Genomic DNA, 25,175 nt, shown 5'->3' with positions numbered 1-25,175 from the left:
ACCGTTAATTTGAGGGATTGGGGTGAAAGAAATCGAGTTACATAGTGATACTTTACGATATACTGTATTGACAATATCGCAATATTTTAGCGCTAGTTGGCTGTACCTGCACCAAAACACCATTATTGTTCCTTCATAGCTTGTTCTCAATCTTTTCACATTGGGAGCCAATTTGATTTCAGCACTTTTATTTCCATGACTGATCAAAACTCGTTCTCATGGCTTTCTGATCCCTCTGCAACAGACATATGGTGCGCAATAAAATCACAGTATCGAATCGCAATACGTATAGAATCATGAGACTCGCAATGCTGATGCATATATCTTATCGTGAGGTTCCTGGCAATTCCCAGCCCAAGTTAATTTGCCACAACAAATCTCTTCGCTAGCAAACGCGATGTCTTCTCCAAAACGGCAATGTGTCTCCAGCAATGTTTACTTTTTTGACGTTCTATGGCATCTCCACTTTCCAAGCATATATGACCACATGTAATATTTTGGTAAGTGATGCAAATAGTGAACTATGTAGGGCCAGGATGTAAAATATATGTAGCTGCAGCAATTTCTCTTATCTGATATGGTAAGTAATGGGGCTTAATTTATAGCTCCCTAAGAGTTTGACGAACGGGTCCGTGAACGCGATTCCAGATATATTTACCTCTGAATAAACTGCCTTTATTACACCATATCCACATCCAGTAAACTTGTGATTATCAACACTAACCTCATCGTTGTGGCAGCGGACAGCTAGCCTGTATCCCTCGTCATCCAGTTGAGTGAGTGGCAATGTCTTTTTCGTTCGTACCAATTTTTGGAAAATCCTCGGGTGTAGGACTTTCCGCCTTTAGTAGAAACCTGTTGAATTATTAAATTTGGTCTGGGAGGTCCTAATTGTTTCGTTGCCAATTTATCTCCATTTGTTCGCCGACAAAAAGGAACTTCTTTCAAACAATCCACTCTTTTCTCAGTTACGTTCATGGTTACGTAACGTATGACGAAAGCGGTAAGTGCAAGCCCACAGACACCCATTGAGATTGTATTGAAGGCTCTGAAATTTGAAAAAAATAGATTTTACATGGGAGTCTATTACAGACTTCTGGGCGATTTTCAACCTGACTGAAATCGCCCCAAAAGGGGGGGGAGCCATTTGAAGCACGACTTTAGCCTGATTCGACATTTAGTGGCAGTGTGGCACTGTGGCAGATCAGACGTATAGATTACAACACTGATAACTACTGTTGCCGTGATATAATTGATTAGAAAAAAAATCCCTTCCTTTTCCCGTTTGGCAGTGCGTCGCCCATATCGCCCTATTGAACAGGCCGCCCCTGCCCTTGATGATATCTTAACCCAATTGCATTTGTTATTCAAGGATATCTCTCCTTCAAGACTAACTCTCCCACTTCATCTTTGTCCTGTTTGGGATGATATATAGGATTAATGCCAAATTATATACTTCTTTACAATTGCTTATTATAATTAAGCATGCCTCCAAGATTTATAGTGTGGATGATCAGATCACACTATAAAGCCAGGATAGATTACTCTGTAACCTAAACTGCAGCGCAATACCGGACACACCCTGCATGTTTACACTTGATAAGATGATGTAATATGATAGCTATAGCTACCTGAGAAATTCAGTGAAGCCAAAAAAAGCTTTGAGATGGCTTGTCTTCATTCCACATGCTTTTGAGTAGACCTGTAAAAAGAAACTTACATGTGAGGGGGGATCACATCCATATTTTAAATACTACATGCTTTGAGTTAAACATGCCTACTTGTCTCACGCAGACGTCAATTTCATGATAACTGAATTTCATTGATACATTATTTGTTTACATTGTTGGTAAAATGTAAGTGTTACAAAGAGTTTGGCTAACTAACAACAAGAAGAAGAATCCCCAATAAAGGTGAAAATGATCACGGTTTACATTTTAATGCGTTTCATTACGCACATAGGCTACATCATCCAGTACATCTGTTACTGTACGCTACTTACGTTTCGTAGGCTCACTGGTCGATAAAGACAATATTAACTAGGTGGATTATATAAAACACCAACGACACCGAGGACAGGGGATTTTCGAGTAAAACTTGTTTTGTGTTCGTATTCTTCACTGCGCAGCCTGCTTGAGGATAGGAACAGAGATCTGTTTATGTTCCTAGGCTTGAGGGAATCCCCTCGACCAACCTGGTCTCAGAGCATATGGTATTATTCTGTACTTAAATCCGAGACACTCCGTTTAGTACGATATGGAAAGTGTCCTATGGTATGTATTCATTTGTGGCTGTCCATCAACCATTTTGTATGATATGTTCCGAATTACAATTCGTATTATATGTTACTGATTTGCAAACGTACAATATGTTACGAATGTCAAATCTTACAATATGTTATGAATTTTCAAAACATATGATATGTTACAAATTCTAGCTAGGTGGCTAACGTTAGCTAGGCTAGGGGTTAGGGTTAAGATTAGAGTTAACTTTAGGAGTTAGCTAAAAGGGTTAAGGTTAGGGTTGGGGGAAGGGTTAGCTAACATGCTAAGTAGTTGTAAAGTAGCTAAAAATTAATTAGTTCAAATGTTGTTGTCCGTGATGACATTCTAACTTGCAACCTTTGGGTTACTAGACGTTCGCATTATAGGCCCATCCATCCACCACGACAAAACACCCTACTTTCATTTTTGCTTTAAGCAACCATCTGTCTTTTGTAACCATACCAATCGTAACAGCCGTGAGCTGCCCAGTGACACGAGCCACCAGACGAGCTAAATCACTTCTATGCTCGGTTCGAGGCAAGCAACACTGAATCATGCATGAGAGCATCAGCTGTTTCCGACGACTGTGTGATCCCGATCTCCGTAACCGATGTGAGTATGACCTTTAAACAGGTCAACATTCACAAGGGCCAGACGGATTTCCAGGACGTGTACTCCGAGCATGCGCTGACCAACTAGTTGGCAAGTGTCTTCACTGACATTTTCAACATGTCCCTGACAGAGTCTGTAATACCAACATGTTTCAAGTAGACCACCATAGTCCCTGTGCCCAAGAACACTAAGGTAACCTGCCTAAATGACTACCGACCCGTAGCACTCACGTCTGTAGCCATGAAGTGCTTTGAAAGGCTGGTCATGGCTCACATCAACACCATTATCCCAGAAACCCTAGACCCACTCCAATTTGCATACCGCCCCAACAGATCCACAGATGATGCAATCTCTATTGCGCTCCACACTATCCTTTCCCACCTGGACAAAAGGAACACCTATGTGAGAATGCTATTCATTGACTACAGCTCAGCGTTCAACACCATAGTGCCCTCAAAGCTCATCACTAAGCTAAGGACCCTGGGACTAAACACCTCCCTCTGCAACTGGATCCTGGACTTCCTGACGGGCCGCCCCCAGGTGGTAAGGGTAGGTTACAACACCTCTGCCACGCTGATCCTCAACACGGGGGCCCTTCAGGGGTGCGTGCTCAGTCCCCTCCTGTACTCCCTGTTCACCCATGACTGCATGGCCAAGCATGACTCCAACACCATCATTAAGTTTGCCGAAGGCACAACAGTGGTAGGCCTGATCACCAACAACGATGAGACAGCCTATAGAGAGGAGGTCAGAGACCTGGCCGTGTGATGCCAGGATAACAACCTCTCCCTCAACGTGATCAAGACAAAGGAGATGATTGTGGACTACAGGAAAAGGAGGAGAGAGCACGCCCCCATTCTCATTGAGAGGGTAGTACGTTCAGCCCAGTACATCACTGGGGCCAAGCTTCCTGCCATCCAGGACCTCTACACCAGGTGGTGTCATAGGAAGGCCCTAAAAATTTCCAAAGACTCCAGCCACTCTAGTCAAAGACTGTTCTCTCTGCTACCGCATGGCAAATGGTACCGGAGCGCCAAGTCTATGTCCAAAAGGCTTCTTAAGAGCTTCTAACCCCAAACCATAAGACTCCTGAACAGCTAATCAAATGGCTACCCGGACTATTTGCATTGTCCCCCCACCCCATTTTTTATGTTGCTGCTACTTTCTGTTTATTATCTATGCATTGTCACTTTACCTCTACCTACATGTACATATTACCTCAATTACCTTGACTAACCTGTGCCCCCGCACATTGACTCTGTACCAGTACCCCCTGTATATAGCCTCACTACTGTTATTTTATTGTTGCTCTTAAATTATTTTCTATTTTTCTTCTATATTTTGTTTTTTACTTATCTATTTTTTACTTCAGTTTATTTAAGTAAATACTTTCTTAACACTTATTTTCTTAAAACTGCATTGTTGGTTAAGGGCTTGTAAGTAAGCATTTCACTGTAAAGTCTACACCTGTTGTATTCGGCGCATGTGACAAATAAAACATTATTTTATTTTATTTGAACAGATCAACTAATTTGATGGTCCTGGATCTACATTTACTATGTTACGTCTAGTCTATGAGACCAGGCTGCCTCGACAGTTATGGAGTGGTGTAATGAAGTTATGAAGCAACTACCACTAGACCAGGTCACTAGAGGCTGTTAAAGCTAGGCCAGCTGTTCCCAAACTAGGGGTCGCAACCCCATGTGGGGTCGCCTGATATGAAAATGGGGTCACGGGAGAATTTCAAAACCCTGGAGAAAAAAACAAAACGTATGTTATATCATCTTTGTCTCTCAAAATCATTGTAATGTGGTTACCCTTAAAAATATAAATGAAAATGATTATAATCTAAAAGTTAAAAGTCTACCAGAGTTCGTGGGAAAAAGGCCGCACTTGACCGTTGCACTTGAATCATTCCCATGGTGAATGGTTAAGCCTGCTACGCTATGAAACCGGCTGCAATTGATACACTACATTACCAAAGGTATGTGGACACCTGCTCGTCGAACATCTCATTCCAAAATCATAGGCATTAATTTGGAGTTGGTCCCCCCTTTGCTTCTATAACAGCCTCTGTCTAGCTTTCCACATGATGTTGAAACATTGCTGCGTGGACTTGCTTCCATTCAGCCACAAGAGCATTAGTGAGGTCAGGCACTGATGTTGGGCGATTAGGCCTGGCTCGTAGTCGGCGTTCCAATTCATCCCAAAGGTGTTCGATTGGGGTTGAGGTCAGGGCTCTGAGCAGGCCAGTCAAGTTCTTCCACACTAATCTCGACAAACCATTTCTGTATGGACCTTGCGTTGTGCATAGGGGCATTGTCATGCTGAAACATGAAACTGTTGCCACAAAGTTGGAAGCGCAGAATGGTCTAGAATTTCATTGTATGCTGTAGCTTTAAGATTTCCCTTCACTGGAACTAAGGGGCCTAGCCCGAACCATTAAAAACAGCCCCAGACCATTATTCCTCCTCCACCAAACGTTACAGTTGGCACTATGCATTGGGGCAGGTAGCGTTCTCCTGGCATTCGCCAAACCCAGATTTGTCCATTGGAGCTTTACACCACTCCAGCCGACACTTGGCATTGCGCATGGTGATCTTAGGCTTGTGTGCGGCTGCTCGGCCATGGAAACCCATTTCCTGAAGCTCCAGACAAACAGTTATTGTGCTGACGTTGCTTCCGGAGGCAGTTTGGAACTCTGTAGTGAGTGTTGCAACTGAGGACAGACGATTTTTACGCGCTTCAGCACTTGGCGGTCCCATTCTGTGAGCTTGTGCGGCCTACCACTTCGCGGCTGAGCTACTGTTGCTCCTAGACATTTCCACTTCACAATAACAGCACTTACAGTTGACCAGGGCAGACATTTGATGAACTGACTTGTTGGAAAGGAGGCATCCTATGACAGTGCCATGTTGAAAGTCACTGAGCTCTACTGCCAATGTTTGTCTATGGAGATTGCATGGCTGTGTGTTCGATTTTATACACCTGTCAGCAAGGCCTGTGGCTGAAATAGCCGTATCCACTAATTTGAAAGGGTGTCCACATACTTTTGTATTTCCCCGGCATGCTTGCATTCAGTTCGTTCAGTTTCCCAAATACACTATACAGTGGCTTGCAAAAGTATTCACCCCCCTTGGCGTTTTTCCATTTTTTTTGTATTACAACCTATAATTTAAATTGATTTTTATTTGGATTTCATGTAATGGACATACACAAAATAGTCCAAATTGGTGAAGTGAAATTATAAAAATAACTTGTTTCAAAAAAATATATAAAAAAATAATGGAAAAGTGGTGCGTGCATATGTATTCACGTAGGGCATAGCAGGATTTCTTATAAGCTTCCGGTTTAGAGTCCTGCTCCTTGAAAGCGGCAGCTCTACCCTTTAGCTCAGTGTGGATGTTGCCTGTAATCCATGGCTTCTGGTTGGGGTATGTACGTACGGTCACTGTGGGGACGACGTCATCGATGCACTTATTGATGAAGCCAGTGACTGATGTGGTGTACTCCTCAATGCCATCGGAAGAATCCCGGAACATATTCCAGTCAGTGCTAGCAAAACAGTTCAATAGCTTAGCATCTGCTTCATCTGACCACTTTTTTATTGACCGAGTCACTGGTGCTTCCTGCTTTAGTTTTTGCTTTTAAGCAGGAATCATGAGGATAGAATTATGGTCAGATTTTCCAAATGGAGGGCGAGGGAATGCTTTGTACGCGTCTCTGTGTGTGGAGTAAAGGTTGTCTAGAGTTTTTTTCCCCTCTGGTTGCACATTTAACATGCTGGTAGAAATGAGGTAAAACGGATTAAAGTTTCTCTGCATTAAAGTCCCTGGCCACTAGGAGCGCCGCCTCTGGATGAGCGTTTCCTGTTTGCTTATGGCCGTATATAGTACATTGAGTGCAGTCTTAGTGCCAGCATCGGTTTGTGGTGGTAAATAGACAGCTACGAAAAATATAGTAGATATTTTTCACTTATAATTCACTTTGGTAGTTAGTGTGGTCTACAGCTTATCATTAGATACTCTACCTCAGGCGAGCAAAACCTTGAGACTTCCTTACATATCGTGCACCAGCTGTTGTTTACAAATATACATAGACCGCCACCCCTTGTCTTACCAGAGGCTGCTGTTCTATCCTGCCGATACAGTGTATAACCCGCCAGCTGTGTGTTATTCATGTCTTCATTCAGCAACGACTCGCTGAAACATAAGATATTACAGTCTTTAATGTCCCTTTGGTAGGATATTCGTGCCTGTAGTTCGTCCACTTTATTATCAAGCGATTGTAAATTGGCCAATAGTATCGATGGCAAAGGCAGATTAGCCTCGTCGCCAGCTCCTTACCAAGCACCCCAATCTCCTTCCGCGATATCTCCTTTTCTTTCTACTGCGAATGACGGGGATGAGGGCCCTGTCGGGTGTCTGGAGAAAATCCCTCTCGTCCGACTCATTAAGGAAAAAATATTTGTCCAGTTCAAGGTGATGAGAGGTGTTGGGTTTGCACCAGACATAGCATTTTCCTTGATGGCAAAAAAGCTAAATTTTAGTCTCATCTGACCAGAGTACCTTCTTCCATATGTTTGGGGAGTCTACCACATGCCTTTTGGCGAACACCAAACGTGTTTGCTTATTTTTTTCTTTAAGCAATGGCTTTTTTCTGGCCACTCTTCTGTAAAGCCCAGCTCTGTGGAGTGTACGGCTTAAAGTGGTACTATGGACAGATACTCCAATCTCCGCTGTGGAGCTTTGCAGCTCCTTCAGGGTTATCTTTGGTCTCTTTGTTGCCTCTCTGATTAATGCCCTCCTTGCCTGGTCCGTGAGTTTTGATGGGCGGCCCTCTCTTGGCAGGTCTGTTGTGGTGCCATATTCTTTCCATTTTTTAAATAATGGATTTAATGGTGCTCTGTGGGATGTTCAAAGTTTCAGATTTTTTTTTATATCCCAACCCTGATCTGTACTTCCCCACAACTTTGTCCCTGACCTGTTTGGAGAGCTCCTTGGTCTTCATGGTGCCGCTTGCTTGGTGGTGCCCCTAGCTTAGTGGTGTTGCAGACTCTGGGGCCTTTCAGAACAGGTGTATATATACTGAGATCATGTGACAGATCATGTGACACTTAGATTGCACACAGGTGGACTTTATTTAACTAATTATGTGACTTCTGAAGGTAATTGGTTGCACCCTATCTTATTTAGGGGCTTCATAGCACGCACCACTTTTCCGTTATATATTTTTTAGAATTTTTTGAAACAAGTTATTTTTGTTATTTCACTTCACCAATTTGGACTATTTTGTGTATGTCCATTACATGAAATCCAAATAAAAATCCATTTAAATTACAGGTTGTAATGCAACAAAATAGGAAAAAAACACCAAGTGGGATGAATACTTTTGCAAAGGCACTGTATGTGACCAATAACATTTGATATGATTTGATTTGATATATTTAATTGTAATGTTTGGTCATTGAATTACACAAAATACTCCATTATGTAAAACTGAAAATACAATTCTACACATTTTTACAAATGAATAAAAATGTAATAACTAGAATAGTCATTGCATAAGTATTCACCCCCTTTGTTTAGGCAAGCCTAAATTAGTTCAGAAGTAACATTTGCCTTAACAAATCACATAAGTCAAATGGACTCACTCTGTATGAAATAATTGTTTGATTTTTGAATGACTACCCCTTCCTCTCTGTCCCAAATACATAGAAACTCTGTAAGGTACGTCGGTCAAGTACTGAATTTCAAGCACAGCTTCAACTACAAAGGCCAGGGAGCTTTTCGAAAGCCTCATAAAGAAGGGCAGTGATTGGTAGATGGGTAACAATAACAAATCAGACATTGAATATATATTTAAGCATGGTCAAGTTAATAATTATGCTGTGGGTGATGTATTAAACAACCCAGACACATCAAAGATACAGTCATTCTTCTGAACTGAGCTGCAGGACAGGAAGGAAACTGCTTAGGGATGTCAGTGAAAAGAATAATAAAAATATACAAAGTATTCCAAAACATGCATATGTATGCAACAAAGCACGAAAGTACTACTGCAAAAAGAAACACGGCAAAAGAATACACATGGGACAAATCCAACACAACACATCACTGAGTAACTGCCTCCTTATTTTCAAGCATGGTAGGGACTGCTTCATGGTATGGGTATGCTTGACATTCGCAAAGCCTGTGGAGTTTTTCAGTATAAAAGGAAACGTGATGGAGCTAAGCACAGGCAATATCCTAGAGGAAAACCTGCTTAAGTCTGCTACAAACCAGACACTAGGAGAGGAATTCACCTTTCAGCAGGACAATAACCTACAACACAAAGCCAAATCTACACTGGAGTTGCTTACCAAGAAGACAGTGAATATTCCTGAGTGGCCAAATTACAGTTTTGACTTAAATCTACTCTTATGAGACTTACCCAAGAAGAATCTGTAATTGCTGCCAAAGGTGTTTCTAACATGTATTGACTCAGGGGGGTGAATACTTATCTAATCAAGAGTATATTACAGTTTTATTTTTCATTAATCTTTTTTAGAAAGTAGAATTATTCTTCCACTTTGACATTGCAGAGTATTTTGTGTAGATCGTTGACATAAAAATTACAATTAAATCCATTTTAATCCCACTTTGTAACAACAGAATGTGAAGAAATCCATGCGGGGTGTAGACTTTCTATAGGCACTGTATATCTCTTTACCTGGGCTTGTTTGGCCATTTATTATTTATTTTCATCAAAAATAGTGTTGAATATGCAGTAAACAAATAACAGACTTGAGTGCTGCACAGAAATGCACTAATCAATGTACAAATGTGATCATTGATGAGGGATCCAATTTGTTTAAGAATGACTTAAAAAGGTATTTGTAAACGATTGACATAGGACCTACTACTAGTCCATACACACCATATGGTAACACTTAGTTTTCACTTACTGATAATAAACAGTACAGAGACCACATGCAGCCTGAAAGACAAAAAGAGACACATACTCTTTGAATTCTGCTTCTAATAATCCATGGACTGACTTTATCCTGTATTTCATTTATCCTATATTATGCATTATAGAGCCTATTAAGCATGGGGATCCAATTATACATACACCCCTTAGTTTCTAAACTTTGTTAAACATTTGAGTGAATGAATGAAATATTAGCGTGTACCCCATGTGTCGAGAATAAGGAACAAAGAAAGTACAGCAGATTGTGAAGGAAAGTCCCAACTCTCTTTCTTTCTTCTTCTGTGGCTTTTATAAAGAGGTTGGCAACCAACTTTAAAGGTGCATTACCGCCACCACCTGGACTGGAGTGTGTACAGGGTCTAAATCCTACCAATTAATCTTGTCTCCCTAAGGAAATGAAACACACAATTAAATACCACGTCACATGAAGGTTGTCTTGACAATACAATTAAACTTCTCTTCAACACCATTACATCTTGAATTTAATAATAATCTATCCCTTTCCCTCTCATAGTGCTGGCACTGAAATAGAACGTGTTCCACTGTCTCCATACCCTCCTGAAAGTGATCACACTTCCCAGATGGATGTTTCCTACCAATTTCAATGTGTGTTTCAGCCTTTCTGGTGGTTGAAGTATTGCAAAATAGCCTGGTAGCACTGCAGAATATACACTGAGTGTACAAAACATTAGTAACACCATCCTAATATTGAGTTGGACCCCCCTTTGCTCTCAGAACAACCTCAATTCGTCTGGGCATTGACTCTACAAGGTGTAAAAGTACAAGGGTAAAATGGGGGGACTATGTACAAAAAGTGCTGTAATTTCTAAATGGTACCCTCAAATTAAAGATGACAGTCTGTACTTTTACCCCACAGTCATTGTGTCATTTCAAATCCAAAGTACAGGAGTACAGAGACAAAAGAAATGTGTCACTGTTCCAATACTTTTGGAGCTCACTATAGTTGCACAGGACATACAGAGAGATGAGCACATTGAAAAAGAAGACCCAAAGGAATTGACATCCATTATAAAAATGGAAAATCACTTGCAAACCACGAGCAATGAGGCAATGACATGCTGTAAAAGACGTGCAGGCTAAATGGTGTTTGTTGTTGAATTGCTACATTTAAATACGAGTTACTATATTATTTTTCATTAGGCCTACATGTACATTAAAGTATGAATTGCAGTTGTCACTAGGACAATGAACACACCCTGAAAGCACTGAATGGTCTGAACCAGTTAGAGACCTCATGAATGGTCTTGTGTTACCACCTTATTAATAGGCAGCATGCAGTAGGATGCTTTGATCGTATGCAGCCTATAGTTTATCATTATAGTTCTAATTTTAGTTATTGGCTTGGTGGATGGCCCTTAACTCTGACACAACACAACTAACGTTATTATCACAACAGAACTACTAGTAGGGTCAACAGGAGGGATCAGCCAATCGTGAAGAAGAAAATGTACTACTTCAAAATGGAGATTTTCTCAATGGTGTTGCCCATGCTGTCACAGATTCTATAATGGCACAGATACAAAGATGAGTCCTCTATCTATCTCTATGGACTTCCCTCATGCTCCTTTTCATGACGTGCTAGCAGCCACGTGAGTAAGTGAGTGCTAGCTAGCTACCTACCAGCCAAGACCAACAACACAAACAAATGGATTATACTGCTACAAGTAGTGAGTGGACTATACTAAACGAGTTAAATGTCTTACCTGTTATGAAATGTTTTCCAAATACATAGCTACGTGTAGCTTACTTGGACACTGTGTCCCCACATTTCCCACTACGCTGATCCTCAACACAGGGGCCCCACAAGGGTAAGTGCTCAGCCCCCTCCTTTACCCATGACTGCGTGGCCACGCACCCCTCCAACTCAATCATCTAGTTTGCAGATGACACAACAGTGATAGGCCTGATTACCAACAATGACGAGACAGCCTACAGGGAGGAGGTGAGGGCCCTGGCGGAGTGCTGCCGGGAAAATAACCTCTCCTTCAACGTCAACAAAACGAAGGAGCTGATCGTGGACTTCAGGAGACAGCAGAGGGAGCACGCCCCCATCCACATCAACGGGGCCGCAATGGAGAAGGTGAAAAGATTCAAGTTCCTCTGCGTACACATCACTGACAATCTGAAATGGTCCACTCACACAGACAGTGTGATGAAGAAAGTGCAACAGCGCCTCTTCAACCTCAGGAGGCTGAATAAATTTAGCTTGGCCCCTAAGACCCTCACAAACTTTTACAGATGCACCATTGAGAGCATCCTGTCAGGCTGTATCACCGCCTGGTAAGGCAACTGCACCATCCGCAACTGCAGGGCTCTCCAGAGGGTGGTGCGGTCAGCCCAACACATCACCGGGAGCACACTGCCTGCCCTTTAGGACATCTACAGCACCCGGTGTCACAGGAAGGCCAAGAAGATCATCAAGGACCTCAGCCAACCGAGCCAAGGCCTGTTCACCCCACTATCATCCAGAAGGTGAGGTTAGTATAGGTGCCTCAAAGCTGGGACTGAGAGACTGAAAAACAGCTTCTATCTCAAGGCCATCAGACTATTAAATAGCCATCACTAGCTTGTCTCCACCCAGTACCCTGCCCTAAACGTAATCACTGTTGCTGCCCTGTGTACACACAGTGCATTCTGAAAATATTCAGACCCCTAGACTTTTTCCACATTTTGTTACGTTACAACCTTATTCTAAAATGGATTAAATTGTTTAGTTTTTTCTTATCAATCTACTCACAATACCCCATGATGACAAAGCAAAAACAGGTTTTTAGAAATGTTAGGAAATGTATAAAAAATAAGTATTCAGACCCTTTACTCTGTACTTTGTTGAAGCACCTTTGGCAGTGATTACAGCCTCGAGTCTTCTTGGGTATGACGCTACAAGCTTGGCACACTTGTATTTGGGGAGTTTCTCCCGTTCCTCTCTGCAGATCCTCTCAAGCCCTGTCAGGTTGGATGGGGAGCATTCCTGCACAGCTATTTTCAGGTCTCTCCAGAGATGTTCGATTGGGTTCAAGTCTGGGCTCTGGCTGGGCCACTCAAGGACATTCAGAGACTTGTCCCGAAGCCACTCCTGTGTTGTCTTGGCTGTGTGCTTAGGGTCGTTGTCCTGTTGGAAGGTGAACCTTCACCCCAGTCTGAGGTCCTGAGCAGGTTTTCATCAAGGATTTCTCTGTACTTTGCTCTGTTCATCTTTTTCTCGATCCTGACTAGTCTCCCAGTCCCTGCCGCTGAAAAACATCCCCACAGCATGATGCTGCCACCACCATGCTACGCCGTAGGGATGGTGCCAGGTTTCCTCCAGACGTGACGCTTGGCATTCAGGCCAAAGAGTTCAATCTTGGTTTCATCAGACCAGAGAATTTTGTTTCTCATGGTCTGAGAGTCTTTAGGTGCCTTTTGGCAAACTCCAAGCGGGCTGTCATGTACTTTTTACTGAGGAGTGGCTTGCGTCTGGCCACTCTACCATAAAGGCCTGATTGGTGGAGTGCTGCAGAGATGGTTGTCCTTCTGGAAGGTTCTCCCATCTCCACAGAGTAACTCTGGAGTTCTGTCAGAGTGACCATCGGGTTCTTGGTCACCTCCCTGAACAGGGCCTTTCTCCCCTGATTGCTCAGTTTGGCCGGGCGGCCAGCTCTAGGAAGAGTCTTGGTGGTTCCAAACTTCTTCCATTTAAGAATGGTGGAGGCCACTGTGCTCTTGGGGACCTTAAATGCTTTTTGGTACCCCTCCCCAGATCTGTGGCTCGATACAATCCTGTCTCGCGGACAATTCCTTCGACCACATGGCTTGGTTTTTGCTCTGACATGCACTGTCAATTGTGGGACCTTATATAGACAGGTGTGTGCCTTTCCAAATCATGTCCAATCAATTGAATTTACCACAGGTGGACTCCAATCAAGTTCTAGAACCATCTCAAGGATGATCAATGGAAACAGGATGCCACTGAGCTCAATTTTGAGTCTCATAGCAAAGGCTCTGAATACTTATTTAAATAAGGTATTTCTGTTGTTTGTATTTTATACATTTGCAAAAATTTATAAAAACATGTTTTCGCTTTGTCATTATGGGGTATTGTGTGTAGATTGCTGAGGAATTGTCTTTATTTAATCAATTTTAGAATAAGGCTGTAACGTAACAGCATGTGGAAAAAGTCAAGGGATCTGAATACTTTCCGAAGGCACTGTAGACATGGAACACGGGTCACTTTAATAATGGAACACTGGTCACTTTAATAATGTTTACATACTGTTTTACACATTTCATATGTATATACTGTATTCTAGTCAAGGCCATCCTATTCAACTGTTGCTGTACATATACTATTCTATCCACGTATTCTTCAGATATATATAGTATATCTATCCACATACTGTCCATAATGTCTATACATCCCATCACATATACAGTGGGATAAGTATATGATACACTGCCGATTTTGCAGGTTTTCCTACTTACAAAGCATGTAGAGGTCTGTAAAAATCCAGAAAATCACATTGTATGATTTTTAAGTAATTAATTTGCATTTTATTGCATGACATAAGTATTTGATCACCTACCAACCAGTAAGAATTCCGGCTCTCACAGACCTGTTAGTTTTTCTTTAAGAAGCCCTCCTGTTCTCCACTTCTTACCTGTATTAACTGCACCTGTTTGAACTCATTACCTGTATAAAAGACACCTGTCCACACACTCAATCAAACAGACTCCAACCTCTCCACAATGGCCAAGACCAGAGAGCTGTGTAAGGACATCAGGGATAAAATTGTAGACCTGCACAAGGCTGGGATGGGCTACAGGACAATAGACAAGCAGCTTGGTGAGAAGGCAACAACTGTTGGCGCAATTATTAGAAAATGGAAGAAGTTCAAGATGACGGTCAATCACCCTCGGTCTGGGGCTCCATGCAAGAGCTCACCTCGTGGGGCATCAATGATCATGAGGAAGGTGAGGGATCAGCCCAGAACTACACGGCAGGACCTGGTCAATGACCTGAAGAGAGCTGGGACCACAGTCTCAAAGAAAACCATTAGTAACACACTACGCCGTCATGGATTAAAATCCTGCAGCGCACGCAAGGTCCCCCTGCTCAAGCCAGCGCATGTCCAGGCCCGTCTGAAGTTTGCCAATGACCATCTGGATGATCCAGAGGAGGAATGTGAGAAGGTCATGTGGTCTGATGAGACAAAAATAGAGCTTTTTGGTCTAAACGCCACTCGCCGTTTTTGGAGGAAGAAGAAGGATGAGTACAACTCCAAGAACACCATCCCAACCGTGAAGCATGGAGGTGGAAAGATCATTCTTTGTGGATGCTTTTCTGCAAAGGGGACAGGACGACTGCACCGTATTGAGGGGAGGATGGATGGGGCCATGTATCATGAGATCTTGGCCAACAACCTCCTTCCCTCAGTAAGAGCATTGAAGATGGGTCGTGGCTGGGTCTTCCAGCATGACAACGACCCAAAACACACAGCCAGGGCAACTAAGGAGTGGCTCCGTAAGAAGCATCTCAAGGTCCTGGAGTGGCCTAGCCAGTCTCCAGACCTGAACCCAATAGAAAATATTTGGAGGGAGCTGAAAGTCCATATTGCCCAGCGACAGCCCCGAAACCTGAAGGATCTGGAGAAGGTCTGTATGGAGGAGTGGGACAAAATCCCTGCTGCAGTGTGTGCAAACCTGGTCAAGACCTACTGGAAACGTATGATCTCTGTAATTGCAAACAAAGGTTTCTGTACCAAATATTAAGTTCTGCTTTTCTGATGTATCAAATACTTATGTCATGCAATAAAATGCAGATTAATTACTTAAAAATCATACAATGTGATTTTCTGGATTTTTAGATTCCGTCTCTCACAGTTGAAGTGTACCTAAGATAAAAATTACAGACCTCTACATGCTTTGTAAGTAGGAAAACCTGCAAAATCGGCAGTGTATCAAATACTTGTTCTCCCCACTGTACATATATACAGTACCAGTCAAAAGTTTGGACACACCTACTCATTCCAGGGTTTATCTTTATTTTTAAAATTTTCTACATTGTAGAAAAGTATGAAACAACACATATGGAATCATGTAGTAACCAAAAAAGTGTTAATCAAATCCAAAATATATTTATATTTGAGATTCTTCAAAGTAGACACCCTTTCTCTTGATGACTGCTTTGCACACTCTTGGCATTCTCTCAACCAGCTTCACCTGGAATGCTTTTCCAACAGTCTTGAAGGACTTCCCATATATGCTGAGCACTTGTTGGCTGCTTTTCCTTCACTCTGCAGTCCAACTCATCCCAAACCATCTCAATTGGGTTGAGGTCGGGTGATTGTGGAGGCCAGGTCATCTGATGCAGCACTCCATCACTCTCCTTCTTGGTCAAATAGCCATTACACAGCCTGGAGGTGTGTTTTGGGTCATTGTTGAAAAACAAATGATAGTCCCACTAAGCGCAAAACCAGATGGGATGGTGTATTGCTGCAGAATGCTGTGGTAGCCATGCTGGTTAAGTGTGCCTTGAATTCTAAATAAATCACTGACAGTTTCACCAGCAAAGCACCCCCACACCATCATACCTCCTTCTCCATGCTTCACGGTGGGAACCACACATGTGGAGATCATCCGTTCACCTACTCTGTGTCTCACAAAGACACGGCGGTTGGAACCAAAAATCTCAAATTTGGACTCATCAGACCAAAGGACAGATTTCCACCAGTCTAATGTCCATTGCTCATGTTTCTTGGCCCAAGCAAGTCTCTTCTTATTATTGGTGTCCTTTAGTAGTGGTTTCTTTGCAGCAATTCGACCATGAAGGCCTGATTCACGCAGTCTCCTCTGAACAGTTGATGTTGAGATGTGTCTGTTACTTGAACTCTGTGAAGCATTTATTTGGGCTGCAATCTGAGGTGCAGTTACTCTAATGAACTTATTCTCTGCAGCAGAGGTAACTCTGGGTCTTCTTTTCCTGTGGCAGTCCTACCTTGTCACAACACAAATGATTGCCTCAAATGCATTAAGAAGGAAAGAAATTCCACAAATTAACTTTTAACAAGGCACACCTGTTAATTAAAATGCATGAAGCATGTTGAGAGAATGCCAAGAGTGTGCAAAGTTGTCATCAGGGCAAAGGGTGGCTACTTTAATATAAAATATGTTTTGATTTGTTTAACACTTGTTTTGGTTACTACATGATTCCATATGTGTTATTTCATAGTTTTGATGTCTTCACTATTATTCTACAATGTAGAAAATAGTAAAAATAAAGAAAAACCCTGGAATGAGTAGGTGTGTACACACTTTTTACTGGTACTGTATATATAAATATATATATATATATATATATATACACTCCAGACTACGACATTGCTCGTCCTAATATTTATATATTTCTTAATTCCATTATTTCACTTTTAGATGTGTGTGTATTGTTAGATATTACTGCACTGTTGGTGCGAGGAACACAATAATTTCGCTACACCCGCAATAACATCTGCTAAACCTGTGTATGCGACCAAATAACATTTGATTTGAATAGCCACAGGGCTCTAAGTTGCACCATTGCGAACCGTATGTTTGGATTTTTGACCTGGTTACATGTACATTGAATAACACAGCAGCTTTGTCATTTTTTGTTATTTCTGTATATCTAAAAATCGATGACGAGGTTGGCTCTTTTACAATGGGGGTCAATGGGATTATTATATTATTATAATTTATTTTTTGGTGCATGGTCGAGGGGAATTCCTTCTTATGTTTCCAATTCATGAAGAATTTCTATTGTATGTGTGTTTGCCACTAACCCCTGTCAAGTGTGTGTACCCCCTCTACAGGCCGATCGGGAATACAGTTAAAAGGCATACATGCTCCAAGGCCTACTGGGAGTGACTGGAATGGCAGGACACAGTATTTTGACCATACCAGCCAATGTTTACCATGCTGTTTGTTTCTTTAGTTTGAATTATCAGAATTAATGTGTGGACATTTTTCAAAGGCAGCAACACACCTATATTTGTGACATTGAAACACAGTCCTGTAAGCTTAGACTTCTCAAACTAGTATTCTGTCATGACGTATCAAGTCTCTGTTTCATGAGCCTCATCTTGTCCTGTTGTATCATCACGTGGGACCATCTGGTGTTGGTGTGTTTCAGGCTTGTGTCTGTAGTACAAAATGAGTGACATTGCTAATCCTGCCAAGAGAACTATCCCTAATAATACCAAAGCCGGTCTGCCCCTGGTTGCAAGAGGCACCTCACAGCATTCTGTAGAAGAGAAGAGAGAAAGAGACAGGCTTTCAGCTTCACCTCCCAAATACCTCTTCCTCTAGTAGTACTGCCTGGTCACTGAACATTTCATTGAGGTCATTGCGAACAGTTCCTCTCATGGGAAGTTGCACTCTACAATGGTATTTTTAGTGATCCAATTTACATTTTAGTCATTTAGCAGACGCTTTTATCCAGAGCGACTTACAATTATTGAGTGCATACATATTTCATACTGGCCCCCTGTGGAAATGGTGTTATTCTTGCATGCAGTACATCTATACACAATGCTCATATGACTCATTTGAAATGTCAAATCCTTATTTAAGATGGGTGTGTTTGACTACAAATTGTGTCTAGAATTCATACATTGCAGACTTTGTGTAAGAGTAACACACTATCTCGTCAGGGTTTAGCCCTTAGTGATTATGCAATGGTTTAATATTTCATCACTAAATCAGTGATCCATACTTGGTCACATTGCTCTACCCCTAAACCTGTTGGTAGGTCACAACATTACCTGGGAGTGGGTGGAGGGTGAGTGAGCGGGTGAAGCTTTGATTGAGAACATCCAGTCTCATTTCAGCAATGATGGTGAGTGTACTGTTTGGCCTGACCTCCATGGAGCTGTGGACCTCATAGCGCCCCCTGCTGTCCAGGCCAATACGGCTGTGGCTCTGATTGGAGATATCTCCTCCAATGGAGTCTGTCCACCACACATTAGGCTGGGGGAAACCCTGGGAGGAGTTGAGGGTAATGAAGAAGCTGTCACAGGATGACTGTACAGAGAGCTGGGGCTCCTTGAAGGGGGCTAGGGTAAACAAAAACAACAACAATACTCACATTAAACTCTTAACATAGGAGAATTCTGACTGCAAAAGGCTTTAGACAAGTAGATGACTATGAGCTGATTTTGTGCAGGTAGCTTAATACTTATTTGTCTTTTAATCCCCCATAGATGCAAGATTTCTGAAAAATCTGAATGGACAAAAATACATACTCTAACCTGCCACTAAAAGTAGTAGCTTTTCCTTGGTGCTTCCCTGTTTATCTGTCACATCACAGGTGTATTGGCCCTGGTCACTCGGCTGCACACCACTCAGTCTAAGTGAGGCATTTCCCACAGCGATTTGGTCTTCAAACAGATGAGTGCGTCCCTTGTAAATAACACTCTGTCTTTCCAGCTGATCTCTCCCATAGTAATAGCTGTGGACCACCTCTGATTCTCCATGCTGCCAGTTGACAATCACATTGTTGAGGTTCAGGTTTTTAGACGGATGGAAATAGCAGCTAAGGGTGATGTCACTGCCCGGAGCTGTCACTCCCATAGGTGAAATAAGGAACTGAACCTCAATAATCGCTAAGGAAGGAGACAGACAATACAGCCATAGATTAGGGAGAAACTTCAATTCTCTTTTATTATATCACCAAAGATACTGTGATACCTTTGAGCTTCTTGGTGACTGTTGTTGTAAAACCAACATTCTAAATAATGATTTATTAAATGTTAGTATACAAATTCATTTTGCAACTTAATTTGGTTCCTCATTTTTAGTATGAGAATGTGATGAATATTCTGTTTCTGTTGTAGCTGCAAAGCCACAGTGACAATCTACACCCTTTATCTACACTACAACCGTGACTGTGGAAATGCTTAGCCACATAGGGTTGTCTTATAACAAAGTCATCATTGAAGTACAGAAAATGTTTACTCAGCGATCCAAACTGTGGGTTTTGTGACGTAGATTTACAGTATATTAGAATTACCGCATGAAGAGCCCCTGTTAGTATGCTCCAACTGGATTAAAATGGAATATTTAGAGGTTAAACATATAGTATGAATATTTAGAATATTTAGAGGTTAAAAACATATTATATGACGGATACATACTATGGGCATCATCTAGTTATGATGGTATTGACGAGTTTACGTTCAACTCTGTAAGCTAAACTGCAGCACGGCCATACCTGGGATGTATTCACTAGGAACCAAACTGCAGCAAACAGAAGCAAACAGAACAGGGAGGGACCTACGTGCAATGGTGCAAAATGTCTTGCTACTGTGTGCTCTAATGAATACATCCTTGATACACCCTGCATGTTTACACATGATAAGATGATGGAATATAATAACTAGCTACCTGAGAAAAGCAGTGACACCGAAATAAACTTTGAGATGCCTTGTCTTTTCATCCCACACACTTTTGAGTAGACCTGTAAAAAGAAAGCTAACATGTGAAAAACAATGTGGATCACATCCATATATTGAAAATACTACATGCCTTAAGTTACAACATACATGGCTATTCTTGTCTCAGTCAGACGTACCAAGATTCATGATAACTGATGAAGTACGCCTATTTCAACTTTTTCAGTTATGTGGGTGAAAAGTGTAAAGAGGTTGGCTAACTAACTACACAACAAATCCCCAGAAATGACTACTAATGGATAATTAAGAAGGGTAAAAATGGATAAATTGTATACATTGTATTTCTATTATTGATGTGTTTCACAAGATGACAGTAGTTCTAGTAGTAGTTTTTATTTTACTGAACAAAAATATAAAACGCAACATGTAAAGTGTTGATCCCATGTTTTATGAGCTGAAATAAAAGATCCCTGACATTTTCCATACACACATAAAGCTTATTTCGCTCTAATTTTGTGCACACATTAACATTGATCATCCTTGAGATGTTTCTACAACTTGCTTGGAGTCCACCTGTGGTCAATTTAATTAATTGGACATGATTTGGAAAGGCACACACCGGTCTATGTAAGGTCCCACATTTAACAGTGCATGTCAGAGCAAAAACCAAGCCATGAGGTCGAAGGAATCTGGGGAAGGGTACCAAAAAATGTCTGCAGCATTGAAGGTCCCAAGAACACAGTGGCCTCCATCATTCTTAAATGGAAGAAGTTTGGAACCACCAAGACTCTTTCTAGAGCTGGCCGCCCGGCCAAACTGTGCAATCGGGGGAGAAGGGCCTTGGTCAGGGAGGTGACCAAGTACCCGATGGTCACTCTGACAGAGCTCCAGAGTTCCTCTGTGGAGATGGGAGAACCTTCCAGAAAGACAACCATCTCTGCAGCACTCCACCAATCAGGCCTTTATGGTAGAGAGGTCAGACGGAAGCCACTCCTCAGTAAAAGGCACATGACAACCTGCTTGGAGTTTGCCAAAAGGCACCTAAAGGACTCTCAGACCATGAGAAACAAGATTCTCTGGTCTGATGAAACTAAGATTGAACTCTTTGGCCTGAATGCCAAGCATCATGTCTGGAGGAAATCTGTCACTATCCCTACGGTGAAGCATGGTGGTGGCAGCATCATACTGTGGGGATGTTTTTCAGTGACAGGGACTGGGAGTCTAGTCAGGATCGAGGGAAAGATGAGCAGAGCAAAGCACTGAGAGTTCCTTGATGAAAACCTGCTCCAGAGCGGACAACAACCCTAAGTACACAGCCAAGACAACGCAGGAGTGGCGTCGGGACAAGTCCCTGAATGTCTTTAAGTGGCCCAGCCAGAGCCCGGACTTGAACCTGATTGAACATCTCTGGAGAGACCTGAAAATAGCTGTGCAGCGACGCTCCCCATCCAACCTGACAGAGCTTGATAGGATCTGCAGAGAAGAATGGGAGAAACTCCCCAAATACAGGTGTGCCAAGCTCGTAGCGTCATACCCAAGAAGACTCGAGGCTGTAATTGCTGCCAAAGGTGCTTCAACAAAGTACTGAGTAAAGGGTCTGAATAGTTATTTAAATGTAATATTTCAGATTTGCTATTTTTAATAGATTTGCTAAAATTCCTAAAAAACAGTTTTGCTTTGTCATTATGTGGTATTGTGTGTAGACTGATGAGATTTTTTAAAATCCATTTTAGAATAAGGCTGTAATGTAACAAAATGTGGAAAAAGTCAAGGAGTCTGAATACTTTGCTAATGCACTGCATGCGTCCTCTTCTGTAGCCTACAGGCTGGTTTCTCCGATCAAATAGCCTAACCTAAATGGGGCTCAATCAAATTAAATGTGCGCTGTCATGTTAACAAACATATCCTAAAAACAGGACAGGTCAAAGTAAAATGGACAATATGGAATGGACAATCACAACTGTTGTCCAGGAGTTTCACCCCATTGTCATGATCAGTGGTTTCAAGTTTGTTTCCGTCAATTTTTTGACAAGCTGATCATAGCAATCATTTTGTGCTGTGTAAACACATTGCAAATAGGCTCGTGATAACTCCTGTTAATGTTGGGTAGCTGATACAGAGTTTAAATAACGAAATTGATTAGTCACAGGAATCAGGACTAATAAAGCCAATGCAATGGCATGTTTAACAAATGGTAGGCCTACCACATGAATGGGCATTCATAAAATTCCATTGTGGGCCGACATGGTAGGCTACACCACAGTAAGCACGAGCAAACGTTTTTTTAATAAATGTTTTGGTCCTGTGCCGATGTCGTTTTTTGGTCTTTTACAAACGGTAGGCTAACCACATACAGTGGGGGAAAAAAGTATTTAGTCAGCCACCAATTGTGCAAGTTCTCCCACTTAAAAAGATGAGAGAGGCCTGTAATTTTCATCATAGGTACACGTCAACTATGACAGACAAATTGAGGAAAAAAATTCCAGAAAATCATATTGTAGGATTTCTTATGAATTTATCTGCAAATTATGGTGGAAAATAAGTATTTGGTCACCTACAAACAAGCAAGATTTCTGGCTCTCACAGACCTGTAACTTCTTCTTTAAGAGGCTCCTCTGTCCTCCACTCGTTACCTGTATTAATGGCACCTGTTTGAATTTGTTATCAGTATAAAAGACACCTGTCCACAACCTCAAACAGTCACACTCCAAACTCCACTATGGCCAAGACCAAAGAGCTGTCAAAGGACACCAGAAACAAAATTGTAGACCTGCACCAGGCTGGGAAGACTGAATCTGCAATAGGTAAGCAGCTTGGTTTGAAGAAATCAACTGTGGGAGCAATTATTAGGAAATGGAAGACATACAAGACCACTGATAATCTCCCTCGATCTGGGGCTCCACACAAGATCTCACCCCGTGGGGTCAAAATGATCACAAGAACGGTGAGCAAAAATCCCAGAACCACACGGGGGGACCTAGTGAATGACCTGCAGAGAGCTGGGACCAAAGTAACAAAGCCTACCATCAGTAACACACTACGCCGCCAGGGACTCAAATCCTGCAGTGCCAGACGTGTCCCCCTGCTTAAGCCAGTACATGTCCAGGCCCGTCTGAAGTTTGCTAGAGTGCATTTGGATGATCCAGAAGAGGATTGGGAGAATGTCATATGGTCAGATGAAACCAAAATAGAACTTTTTGGTAAAAACTCAACTCGATCGTGTTTGGAGGACAAAGAATGCTGAGTTGCATCCAAAGAACACCATACCTACTGTGAAGCATGAGGGTGGAAACATCATGCTTTGGGGCTGTTTTTCTGCAAAGGGACCAGGACGACTGATCCGTGTAAAGGAAAGAATGAATGGGGCCATGTATCGTGAGATTTTGAGTGAAAACCTCCTTCCATCAGCAAGGGCATTGAAGATGAAACGTGGCTGGGTCTTTCAGCATGACAATGATCCCAAACACACCGCCCAGGCAACGAAGGAGTGGCTTCGTAAGAAGCATTTCAAGGTCCTGGAGTGGCCTAGCCAGTCTCCAGATCTCAACCCCATAGAAAATATTTGGAGGGAGTTGAAAGTCCGTGTTGCCCAACGACAGCCCCAAAACATCACTGCTCTAGAGGAGATCTGCATGGAGGAATGGGCCAAAATACCAGCAACAGTGTGTGAAAACCTTGTGAAGACTTACAGAAAACGTTTGACCTGTGTCATTGCCAACAAAGGGTATATAACAAAGTATTGAGAAACTTTTGTTATTGACCAAATACTTATTTTCCACCATAATTTGCAAATAAATTCATTAAAAATCCTACAATGTGATTTTCTGGATTATTTTTTTTCTCATTTTGTCTGTCATAGTTGACGTGTACCTATGATGAAATTGACAGGCCTCTCTCATCTTTTTAAGTTAGAGAACTTGCACAATTGGTGGCTGACTAAATACTTTTTTCCCCCACTGTAGATGGGCATTCATAAAATAACAGCAAGGACCGGCCCTGGATGTAGCCTAAACCTCGGTCTCATTTCTAAACAGCAGAATTAAAAACCCAGCTCCTATTTAAACGAACATTCCAAAAATAAATACATTTTGTAGGCTAATTTCGGACGCTGATAGGCTAAAACTTTGTCTGTTGAACTAAGGATATTGCAGTTACACATTGAATTGGAGCAAAACAATCTGCGTTTTAACTATACGTGTACACTTGTGATGATGTCATCTTTATAGTTATGCTGCCATGCTATCGTTGCCTGAGTAGCTGAAAAAGAACACTGACTTCTTGTCTGCACCCTGCTTTGACAATGCCAATGTTCGCAATGATGGTGAAAAAATAACATTAAATCGCTATTTAGACTGCCTGTGTCTTGTTTGTGTTTGATATAATGGCTAACTAGCTAGATAGCCTGCATATAACTCCCCACCCGAGTGTTCCATTCGGGCAAAACAATGTGATGACTCCATAATAGTCGACGTTACAGCTTGGCTAATAGAAAACGCCGTAATATATTTTTCATTTAAAACCTTATCTTGGCGATTCTTCCTCGTTCTCGATTCGTGTATCTTAAAAATGTTCAGTTGCAGGTGGTTCTACAAAAACCAGAGGAAATTCAGGAAGATATTACATCCATGTTTTGTACCGCGCGATGTAAACGTAGGGTAAAGTGGGATAACTAGCTCCCGGTTTTATTGTCATAGAAACCACTTTATGTCTCCAAAAAAAATCCAACCCTTCCCTGGCTGGCACTACACTAACAAAACGATTCTGAGGTAAATGTATCTAATATTTCGTAATTTATAAAAAGTTAGATAGCTGTACACTTGTTATATACAGTATATACCATTAGGGGAGCCTAAAGATAAATAATCCACTTGAGTTACAGAAATTGTTTTTGCTACTTTAGGAT

General features: G+C 41.8%; 2 protein-coding genes and 1 long non-coding RNA gene across 6 annotated transcripts in view; all 3 read right to left on the bottom strand.

The window, feature by feature from the left end:
* LOC121556089 (CD276 antigen) overlaps positions 1 to 25,175 on the bottom strand; it is a 149,723-nt gene that overhangs the window by 65,398 nt on the left and 59,150 nt on the right. The gene's annotated exons all lie outside the window — the stretch shown is intronic.
* LOC121556053 lies at positions 1,015 to 2,155 on the bottom strand. Of its 2 annotated transcripts, none has more exons than XR_005998071.2 (3): positions 2,003 to 2,155; positions 1,632 to 1,702; positions 1,015 to 1,048 (listed from the first exon to the last, which is right to left on the bottom strand). It is a non-coding gene; the product is annotated as an uncharacterized LOC121556053 (long non-coding RNA). The 2 variants fall into 2 exon arrangements; XR_005998070.2 differs by lacking the exon at positions 1,015 to 1,048 and adding an exon at positions 1,286 to 1,415.
* Positions 17,323 to 24,921, bottom strand: LOC121556054 (CD276 antigen-like). Of its 3 annotated transcripts, XM_041869911.2 has the most exons (6): positions 24,793 to 24,921; positions 22,057 to 22,125; positions 20,265 to 20,337; positions 19,130 to 19,483; positions 18,644 to 18,934; positions 17,323 to 18,123 (listed from the first exon to the last, which is right to left on the bottom strand). In XM_041869911.2, exons 2-6 carry the CDS (start codon positions 22,072 to 22,074, stop codon positions 17,936 to 17,938), a joined length of 924 nt encoding a protein of 307 aa, XP_041725845.2. In that variant the 5' UTR covers positions 22,075 to 22,125; positions 24,793 to 24,921; the 3' UTR covers positions 17,323 to 17,935. The 3 variants fall into 3 exon arrangements, 2 of the variants coding, with proteins under 2 accessions (XP_041725845.2, XP_041725846.2); XR_005998072.2 differs by lacking the exon at positions 22,057 to 22,125 and having other exon boundaries at positions 19,124 to 19,483; XM_041869912.2 differs by lacking the exon at positions 22,057 to 22,125.

The sequence above is a fragment of the Coregonus clupeaformis genome, chromosome 17 (genome assembly GCF_020615455.1).
Source record: "Coregonus clupeaformis isolate EN_2021a chromosome 17, ASM2061545v1, whole genome shotgun sequence".
In the NCBI taxonomy this organism is placed as follows: domain Eukaryota; kingdom Metazoa; phylum Chordata; class Actinopteri; order Salmoniformes; family Salmonidae; genus Coregonus; species Coregonus clupeaformis.
This window is presented reverse-complemented; position numbering and strand designations above follow the sequence as displayed.